At 40.9% G+C, this 11,423-nt stretch overlaps 1 protein-coding gene across 1 annotated transcript; it reads left to right on the top strand.

Moving 5' to 3' along the window:
- Nucleotides 1–5,347: 5,347 nt before the first annotated feature.
- elovl7a (ELOVL fatty acid elongase 7a) lies at nucleotides 5,348–11,185 on the top strand (the record flags this gene model as incomplete). The annotated part of the gene is made up of 7 exons (XM_080531357.1): nucleotides 5,348–5,411; nucleotides 6,368–6,558; nucleotides 8,496–8,576; nucleotides 9,869–9,925; nucleotides 10,064–10,169; nucleotides 10,380–10,516; nucleotides 10,955–11,185. 7 exons carry the CDS (start codon nucleotides 5,348–5,350, stop codon nucleotides 11,183–11,185), a joined length of 867 nt encoding a protein of 288 aa, XP_080387483.1.
- Nucleotides 11,186–11,423: the final 238 nt, after the last annotated feature.

Raw genomic sequence — 11,423 nt, forward strand, 5'->3', positions numbered from 1 at the left:
CACGGTCATGCATAAATCAGACCTGAGTCGCATGTCGGCAAAAAAATCGGATTTGGGTCACATTTCACTGCCGTGTGAACAAAGCCTTTGTCTCTACTTCCAGTCTAAATGTGACAGCAGCTGGTGAAAGGGGGGACAAGTCACCAGACAATCAACATGTTCTGACCTTTATTTAGAAATATTTAAATAAATGTCAGTATTGTTGAAAATCAATAACTCACTCGCTAGTCAAGCCGAAACATTGCAATGCAATGGATTCGGTGAGTAATTCCTACTACTCTACACTAACTAGGTTTTTTTCGGTTTCACACACGTCTCTCTGACTCTTTCATAGTCTCTCACTTGCTCTCCCCTTTCATTTGCATTGTGTGTTGTCAAAGGCTTAGTTTAAACCTGCTCTGCATTGTTATTGTTGGTTGTAATCACACTCACCCGCACTAAAGGCTCATTCATGTTTACAGATAGATAGATAGCCTACCTGGGGGGTATTCCATCAATGTCGCTAAAGGAAAATCCAGGCTTATTTTTATAACTCTCGCAAGATTTATCAGAATATGCCTGAACTTTTTTTGCGGCGTTAGGGTTATATATATACCCCCCTGTAGGAATCTACTGTGCAGAACCTGTACACACACACACACACACACACACACACACACACACACACACACACACACACACACACAATGCCGGTCTTAATGTAGATATTACTGACATACTGTATCATGCTGTCCAAATGCTTTTTACATTTATTTCTTGACTTTCTCATTCCACTGTGGTTGAAAAACACACTTGGAGCACTAGAGCATTTTGTTGAAAATGATTGGAAAGTGTGTTGTATGTATATAGATATGTGGGCTCATTTGAAAGTTCCTATTTATTCCTATTATAAAAGTTCATATTCTTACATTGTGTCAATCATATGATGTCAATTGTGTGATAACTTCACACTCCTCAGTTTTAGAGGTAAATAGTGTATTAGTATCTCTCAACTCCAAACGCCTTCTGTTATTAACTTAAGATAAGATCTTTCTTCAACCAGGTTGTCTGTGCCAAAAATGTGTCTTAAATTGTATTTATTAACAATAAAGCGATCATGGTTACTTCCTTGTCTTCATTATTTCTGTTAAACCTATTTATCATTTTATGACACAGTATGCTAACACAGTGTGTGGGACTTATTTTTGTTTGTATAACATATGGGACTTTTGTGTTGCTTTATGGTTCTTACACAAGTTGCACATGGTGGTTTAATTGATAAATCGTGACGTTAGAATTATAAAGTTCTCAATTTTTGTCAAAATTTAGTTTTTTACATAATCTGATCCATTAGGTGTTTATGAATGCCTGTGTGGTATTATTTTTAAAATGTTGACATTTTTGAGTTAGTAATTCATAAAATACAAAGGTTCCATCTCACAAAACATAATGGAATGTAAAAACTTTGACGCTCAATATCTCTGAACTACCCTAAACGGAGATAGAACCGTATCATTCTAAGATCACGAAATGAATTGTATTTCGTGAGACAATTTGTTAAATGTAGGATTTCTCCATTCATGTTTTTATTGTTTACAGGGGAAAGAAATAAGTAAAACGTCAGACTGGTATATCTCCTCCCCTCTCAGGAGTAAAAGCTCTTCCCCAGGCTACTGCGCACAACAGGTGTCTGGGTTAGATATTAGTGCACCACTAGCCCAGTAGGGAGGGGATTCCCCATTGTTAAATAGACTTTTACACATCGTTTTAAAGCGCTCACGGCTGCGCCACAGTCCACAGGGAGGTGGAGTATCTAACCACGACGGAGAACAAGGATATATCCAACAATAAGACACTATTGGAGGTTTGTGATATGCATATTACTGTTATATTATTTTAGCCTGGCTGGGTCAGTCTTATCCGATGCATATTTGGCAAGTGACAGCGTTTTACATGAAGAAAACGCTTGTTTCATATTAATAAATCATATGTTACTGCTAGGACATTTTCCCCACAGTCTTTACTCTGAAAACAAATTGACCGGTTTTTATACTGAGGCCGATCTTTTTCTATGGCATCCATTTTTGCACCTGTTGCGATGTCTCTTTTCTGTCATGCTGTGGTTAAAAAATATTTTCCCTAGTCAGTCCTGTCTCTGAATTACATTTCAATTGAATAGGATTACAAAAAAGAGAGAAAGTGAAATCTCTCTCGCTCAGTGATGTTAGATCATTTCATCAAGTGTTCTGGACGCTGAACTTGAGGATGTTGGACGCTGAACTTGAAGAAAACATTACAGGCATACATTTATATACAAGTATTTTATTTACAATGATGGCTGGCATTAGGGACTGGAAACATCTGAATGTGGAATCCTGTTTAAAAGAATAATCTAACGGCTGCTTCAAGCGACGGAAACTTCGGCTACGAAACTGTCAACGTTGTGGATAAGCGCGTCTATACATTGTAAAACCTGTTGCGCGCCTATTCGTGACGTTAGAATTATAAGGTTCTATCTCCATTTTTGTCAAAATTTAGTTTTTTTACATAATCTGATCCATTAGGTGTTTATTAATGCCTGTGTGGTGTTATTTATTAAATGTTGACATTTTTTACTTAGTAATTCATAAAATACAAAGGTTCCATCTCACAAAACATAATGGAATGTAAAAACTTTGACGCTCAATATCTCTGAACTACCCGGGAAACCGCTTAAAATTACAGCCTCAGCAACCAGTGGGTGATGACTACTCAATGTAGTTATTGGGGATTTAAAAATACCGGTCATACCGCTTTTTTATACAGAGAATATTGAGAGTAGAACTTATATTTAGGTTAAAGGGTGGCATTTCTCATTTGCCGTCTGCTTAGGCCTTTAAGGGTCTTAATAAGTAAGCAAATTGTAATCTGTCTCTCTCTATAACTGTGCTGACTCTCTGCATTAGCTAAAGGGGATCCTAATATACTAAAATAAACTAAACACCTCAAGTCAGAGATGTAGTAGTAGTCATAAAACGGTCCCACAACGTGTTTAGTTTGTGTAATAGCTTGTTTGTGATACCGTGATGTATTGTAATAATTGTTTGTAGGGCGTTGAATGTATGAGCTGAAGTGAATAATATCACGGCAACAGCCTTAACTAGTGTGGGAGCTGTCTGGACACACCTATTCCGGTGAGTTAAGGTGTGTCATTATGACTAAATACTGGTTGTCTGTGCAGAATTAAAATGGGCATGTCAAAGCAAGAGAGAGAGTGTGTGTGAGTGTGATTGTGTGTGTGTGTGTGTGTGTGTGTGTACATGTGTACGTGTGTACGTGTGTACATAGTATTAGCACATATCGACCATTGGCACCAGTGACTCAAACTTCCGATTTGTTTGTTTGTTGTGAAAGCCTGGCGTCAGGTGAACACGCCTTGTTGGGCAAAGGGGAAATCTTCATGACCTGTAAAGGTACCGTTTGTACATCCACATCATTGTGTGGCTGTGGCCGGTATGGTCTTACAAGACCAGCTGTCCGCTTATTGGCCTTGGCTTCTGTGTACATACTAAAGGTTTACTATGCGCGTTTAATCAGTTTTGTTCACACAATTTTTCTCTTAGCCTACAGTAAACAATGAAGCATGATGCTTCAATATGTTAACCCTATTGTCCCTATACTGTACCATAGTGTAGTATACTCTGTCCACGTTGAATCAGGGGATCTAATGTTTGTCTACTCTCATGCATTGCCTTGTCTAGACAGTATGCTGTTCAGGAGTTGCTCAGTTAGTTGCTCATTGTAGTTTCAGGGGAAGGAGCATATTTGAACGGGAGTTGTACTTCCCTATGACAGTTTCCTTCTGTAGCACTGAACCCGTCAGACAGCTTTGTCAGGTAACAGTACTGTACATCCCATCATCTGGAACCTTCCACACGGCTATGTCTGATCTCACAACTGCTGTGTAGATGGACGGAGTAGCTGGATATAGATGACTCACTCATGAAACTGTACTGGAATTGTGTATTGTAAGGGTGACTAACAATAACTGCATTCAACTTGGGTAGGTGAGACAACCACATATCACAATCATTGCTTTATCTTCTTCAAAAATAGAAACTAGTAGCACCCACAGTGCTAGAAACTAGCGCTCCTTTCATCCACTGTACATGTAGTTTGACTATAAACTATGTTGCTCCTACATTGTTTGATTTCGTTCAAATGTTTCAAGTTCTTACTACTAACCATACTATAGTATGCCTAGTGATGGTGATATTGGATCACAGGTTTATGTTTAAGTTTCCGCTCTTCCTTATTGCCACAGTTATGCCTCTTATGCCCCTTTTATTTGCACAAATAAGATCTTACTTTTTACTCAACAATGTGATGATGCATTTACATGTTTCAGAGTGTAATGGTCAGAGTAGAAGGGGAGGACAAGAATACTGGAGTCTTTATTGAATTCAGGGCCTATCTATAAAGGAATTAGAAAGTACTGCTACTCAATGGTGTAATCACTGTCATCTCATATATGTGATTTTCTTAATGAAATTGAAGAATAATTAATAATTCTGCCATTTAGCAGACACTTTTAATCCAAAGCGATTTACCATTTCAAATTACAGGGACATTCCCCCTGGAGTAACTGAGGGCTAAGTGCCTTACTCAAGAGCACACTAGTAATGGTGTGGTTTCAGGCGGGATTTGAACTCACAATCTTCCAATCACATGTCCAACTCACTATCCACTACCACCACTAGAGCAGTACTTCCTCTGGTTGATAAAGAAGATTTAAAAAATGCAGGCTTAGAACTGTTGCTTTTTTCAGCCGACAGGAAATATTGTGGTCGGGTGGTGGAACTATAGCTTCCTGTAGCTGTTCACTCTGTGAATGACATTTATCTTGTGTGTATCTTGTGTTTGTTTGTTCCTGTGAACATATGCCACGCACTCAAGTGAATTACTGCTGTCCTGCTCTGTGCATGCTGACCATAACTCTGTGAGGAGTCTTGACTGTCATCCATTGTGCTTCTAACACTCTCCCCCTTGATTGACTGATAAAATATAGAGAATGGCAGAAATGCTGATTTGACTTTTCACTTCTTCCACAATACAGTCTTTCAGTAGCAGTCGTATATTGTTTATGAGCTTACAGAATAACTTGAGTTGAACATTTGTTTCGTTGGATAAAGGCATCTGCTAAATGATAAAAATGTAATGTAATGGATATTGTACTGACCTCTGTGCCGCCTAACCTGTGACATGGCAAAATTGAGTATTGCTTTTACTCCAACTATCAGAGCCTTTCAGATCTACTGGTCAGTGTGGACCTTTAACATCTGACCCCTTGCTTCCTCTCTCCAGGGCAGCTTCAGGAGCTCAGGGTGAGATGGAATTCAGTGATCTTCAGTCCAGAGTGGTACTCATGTATGATGAGTTCATCAAAAATGCAGGTGAGAAGCTGGCAATGGTCAGAAATCACTCCACTAACTACAATGCCTGTACAGTACATGTAGCCATCCTGTAAGTGTACGGTACTGTACTAGCGATGAACTTGATGTGGTCCTTGGTGATACCTGATCAACTGTTCCAGGTGTACGGGAAATTATTTGTCTGACAGACATTTTGTCATTGTTACTCTTGTGACTGTCAGTCAGACTGTCTGAACATAATTAACACACTTAACGACATCAACCTGAAATTTTTAAAAAAAAAACTGTTTTTCTACTTGAAAGTTGACATTGGCGACAACAGACACATTTAATTGATCACAAAAGACCTGATTGACCTTTGTGTTCCTCTTCCACCTTTCTGTATCTAAAGAGAAAGTCCACAGAGAAACTCCCCCATAATCTCATCACAGCTAGTGTCAGGTGACCCCCTATGTAGACAGGAAATCCCTGTGATTGGCTTGGGCCTTTCCTGAGGGCATGACTGTTACTTGTGTTTAAAAATCCATATTTCCTCTCTGTAAACACTTTTCCTGAGAACATTTGACTACCAGACTTGTCTGTTATGCTTGTAAACTGTTCTCCTTTTGCAAAAGACAAATATAAATACCCTTTTCTATACAATTTGAAGAAACCAGGCTACCTTCATCTATTTTGTATTTAGACTACTTGAATAATTCCATTACACAGGTCTCTGACTGTTACTAACCAGAATCTTCTTTAAGTCACCAAAACACTGATGATATTGTTAGTCTTTGATATTGTCGGTCATTGATATTGTTGGTTTACCTCAGCAGGCTGGATGTATGGCATGATGTATTGTATGACATTATTTACTGTTCATACTTTACTGTTATTTTTTACCTTTTAAAGTAAAGTGATATACAGTATATATTTTTAAACTTTTTATTTCACTTGATTTACTCTTTAGTTTACTGTTTACCTTTATCGTTGTCCAGATTCCAGGACCCAGGACTGGATGCTCATGTCATCGCCCCTGCCCCAGACCATAATAATCGTGGCGTACATCTACTTCGTCACGACGCTAGGGCCACGGTTGATGGAGAACCGAGAACCCTTCCAACTAAAAGGCATTCTCATCATCTACAACTTCAGTGTTGTAGCCCTCTCCCTCTACATGGTCTACGAGGTGTGTATTATTATTATTATTATTATTATTATTATGTGTGTGTGTGTGTGTGTGTACATAGTATGAGCACATCTCAGCAAATGACATCAGTGACTCACATTATAATTTTTTCCCCCTTACTTTCCCCTTTTTCATCTTACTTTTGTGGCGGTTTTTCAAAGCAACATTGGATTGGATCACCCTGATCTAGATTCAAACTTTTCAAGATTACCAAATCCGGATTACCAGTGCTCTAAATGGGACAATGTAGGCTACTAGCTATGTAAAGAACAACCTGTAGAATAGCCAGTGTGGAGTGACTTTAAGTGTTTTTATTTGAAGAGACAGAAAACAGCACAATAAAACATCCCTTTCCATTTTTCTTTCCGCTCCTTCACCCTGAGGACAGACCACCAGGCACTGACAGCCCTGCTGTCCACGTTGGGAACAGGCCATAAACCAATGAGGCTACACCGTTGGTCTATGGCCTACAGCCTGCAGTTCACCCCAGGCAGAGAAAATATTGTTGCTGACCTTCTCTCTCGCTCGATCTCCGCCCCAGCCCCACACGCGGGCTCAGACTGTGTGGGACAGGACATTATTCAGATTCTACACACACCCCTCCAAGCCACTGTGTCTCTGCAGGAGCTCAAGGAGGCTTCCCGACAGGACCCTGTCATCCACCAACTCCAGAACGGCTGGCCTCACAAGGTGCAGAGGAACTGGTTGCATTCTCATGAGTCAAACAGGAGCTCTCCTGTTGGAACGACTCCTGTGTCGTGGGCTTTGCACTGTGGTCCCTAGTGCTCTCCGTGCGTGTGTTTCGACTATGGCACACAAGGGTCACCTGGACATAGTGAAGCTGCCGACACCTGGTATGGTGGCCAGGGGTAGACAGAGACATTGAGGCCCTGCCTTGTGAGTGGCAAGACTGGACACCAGGCTCCCCCACCCCTGCAACCTCTTGCTTGGCCCTCCCAGCCGCCCTGGGAGCACCTGCAGCTGGACAACTGTGGTGAGATCCACGGAGTCCCCCTCCACCAACGCTTCTTGGTGGCTGCCTACCGGCATCTGTGACCTCTCAGGTCATTATTGACTTCCTGGACTCTCACTGACGTCCTCAACTGGTCTCTGCAGAGTTAACCTCCCACCTGGAGTGCAAGGGCATCCGTCATGTCCGCACTGCCTATTATCATCCCCAGGCCGACGGTGGAATAGAAGGCGTAGAGCCTTAGAATGGCCTTAGAGCACATCTGGCCCAAGGGTGCTCCTTCAGTAGGCTCCGTGCCTTCACACCCCCGGCGCATTCCCCTGGGGTCAGAGCCTCAGTCACCCGTCGGCAGAGGCAGACGAAGCAGCGTTGAGTTGATGCTACGACTGTGTCGTGTGTTTAATATTACACAATACCTTCCTGTTACCATCACCAATCACACCTTTGCAGATGGGTGATGCCTTAAAGGAAGTAAGAAAGGATATTTGATGCATATCAAAACAAACTCAATCTATGCCTCAGTCTGAGTATTGGGTCTATAAACGTGCTGGGCGAGATTCCTTTTTGCTGGCTGGAGCCCAAGGTTTGTCTTTATGACCAGGGGGTTGAAACCTGAATGGCAGGTGTGTTTGAGGTGGGTGACTGACTGAGCGAGCATTGTGTTTGAAACTTCCTTCCAGTACCCTGCTTTTGTGTCAAGTTTCAGTCTTATCAGCCTTTCCACTTGATTGTATGAATGATGAATGTTCTTACAATGTCAGACATTGTGCTTGGGAGTAAGTACTGTTCAAATTGCCTAACCCTTGATAGAGAACCTGCTATGTTATCCTCCTAATTATTACAGTTATGGTTTGGGGCTACTGGGTAATCTGATCCTAGGCTTGTGGTTAAAAGCAACTTCCCCTTCCTTTGTTATAAGATATTGTGATCTTTCGAATCTCACAAATGTTGTATTCTTCCTCTGCAGTATGTCATGTCGGGGTGGGGGACGGGATACTCATTCCATTGTGACCTGGTGGACTACACTGACAACCCACAAGCAGTCAGGGTAAGAACTTTGGAACGTTACCTGCTACAGGTGTACGTAGTTATGAATGAAAACAAAAGACTGCCAACCCCACGCACAATACAAAACACACTACTGGATTACTTGTAAACTACTTACCTACTGTACTGTATTATATTGCATTTCATCCCATTGTACTTTGTACAGCATTTTTGCACTACTAAGCCACTGTAGTACCATTACTTTATTACTGTAGTATTACTCATTTCACTTGTTTACTTTACTTACTTGTGATTTTGTATCTGATACTGCAACGCTAATGTTGAGGAACCATTGCCAAATAATTGTACTGTTGTGTACTTTTACATTGATATGTAATTAGAGCGATTCTGATTCTGATGAAACTACTATGGTGCAGTTTTTTTTGTCACCAATTTTTTTATTTATTGATTGACTGATTGATTGATTGATTGATTGATTGATAATGTTTATTTTGCTCCCTTATACAATTCACAATACATATATTAAAAAAAAGATAAAATAAATAAATGTACACAGTCACAATGCGTACCAGGACCAAAAAGGTGTAGGCTGAAGCCATGGCTTATTGCGCCTACCCTTTTTACATGCATGTTTTCTTTCCCCATGAGTGCATAATCAAAAACAGCAACAACAAAATGTCACTTGCACATCTTAACAGAAAACTCTAAAGTACCAAACAAAAAACTATATTAATGCGCCTACCCTTTTTACATGAGTGGGTTTCCCCTTATAAGTGCATAATCAAGACATAGAAACATTTATAAACAAAAAATTCAAAAATTCAAAAATACCAAAAAAATTATATATCTATACCTCTGTTCTATACTTGTCAATCATCCTACTTTTTAGTAATTTTTAAAATCCTTTTAGTGTGCTACACATTTTCATTTCCTCTTCAAAGGTTAAAAGTTAAAAGTTAACTCCCTTAACTGTTATACATCTTTGCTTTGCATTTGTTCTAATCTTTGGATCAGTGGATTCTTACATTGAATGATAACAAACTCAAAGAACAAAAGACTTCTGTTGTAGAATGGTGAAAGCAGAGCATTTTATTTCTATGAGTCAGACCATCTCGGTATTTACTTGTCTTGCAAGACTGGTAGCACCCATGCAGCTTTTGCTTCTATTGGCCAAAGGGACATTCTTTGATGGCTTGGTGAAATAGATTAGGCTTCCCCATTTTGTATATTATGGCCTCTGATATGCAAAACACTTAATTGTCCCAGTCTTGCCACAAATTCTCTGACTGTGTCTTTGTGTCTCTCTGTCTCTGTTTCTCTTTCTCTCTCTAGATGGCATGGACATGCTGGCTCTACTATTTCTCCAAGTTTATTGAGATGTTGGACACAGTAAGTCTGCTTCAGCAGCTCTCTGGATTACTACATCTTGTGTTTGTTATCTTGCATCCACCTGATCTGTTACCCATGTTACCCATGACCTGTCACCCAATACCCGTGTATTAAACCCTGCTGTCCTCTTCTCCTCAGATCTTCTTTGTGCTGAGGAAGAAAAACAGCCAGGTGACGTTCCTCCATGTCTACCACCATGCCATCATGCCCTTCACCTGGTGGTTTGGAGTTCGCTTCGCCGCAGGTACTTCTACCCTTGCTCTCGCTCATCTATACTAGTGCTTGTGTTACATCAAGTCCCAGGTATGGCATACATCTCCTGCATTTAGGTATCATTTCAGCAAAGCTCTACGACTCTCTCGCCATAATAATTATTAGTGCAAGCTGTCAGCGTGTGTAACATTGTGGGATATTACACAGTATCATAATTCTCGGTTGCTGATGTCTTTCATAGGTGGCCTGGGGACGTTCCATGCCATGCTGAACTCTATGGTTCATGTCGTCATGTACACCTACTACGGCCTGTCTGCCCTGGGCCCCTCCTTCCAGAAGTACCTCTGGTGGAAGAAGCACCTAACCTCCTTACAGCTGGTACGTACTGCAGTGGGCTATTGTAGCTTTGCCATAGAATTAGACAACCTAGAGGGAGGACTTCCTACTCATCCAGTTGGTACAAGCAACAGGGTGGTGTTGGAATGGAATGGAATGGAATGGAATGGACTTTATTTGTCATTGCTACAGTACAGGTACCAAACAACGAAATTTAGGAGGGGTGGCTCCCCTGGTGTTAGGAAAGGGCTTTTTTTTTTTTTTTTTTTTGAAAAAGCATAAAATCACAAGAAGGTAAGGAGCTGGTTTACATAAATAAAGGCTATGTACACAATCCACTGTACTATACTGCACAGATAGTCAACTAGGGTTGTCATATTGCAACTAGGGTTGTCATATTGCAGTAGGCATCAAACAGGAAAACCTTTTGAAATGTGTTTTACTCTTTAAGTCATTTCAAGTCTTGCCCTCCCTTCTCAGATCCAGTTTGTGATTGTGACCACCCACATCTGCCAGTACTTCTTCATGAAGGACTGCCCCTACCAGTTCCCCATTTTCATCTACATCATTAGCACCTATTCCGTGGTCTTCCTCCTCCTCTTCCTCAACTTCTGGTACCACGCCTACATCAAGGGCAAGAGGCTGCCCAAGGTCCTTCATGCCAAGATCGGTACCCACCCCTACAATGGAAATGGTTTCCACCACGAGTGACGAGTGTCCAACCAAACCAACTGGTCTCATGGGTCGCAGGGTTAGAGAGTTCAATCTCATTTGAATATCAGCCAATTCAGAAACTGAAATTAGACATGGGCAATTTAGAATGCTAGCTAGGTATTCCTGATTGTCTTTCCACATTTAAAAGTCAGTGCACTATGAAATTCAAGTTTGAGTTGACACTCCAGTCCTGTGGGCTCCTGTTTCTCATCACCTCCCTTCTCTGCTTCGGCAA

This window comes from Nansenia antarctica, assembly GCF_963989245.1.
Source record: "Nansenia antarctica genome assembly, chromosome: 5".
Lineage (NCBI taxonomy): Eukaryota > Metazoa > Chordata > Actinopteri > Argentiniformes > Microstomatidae > Nansenia > Nansenia antarctica.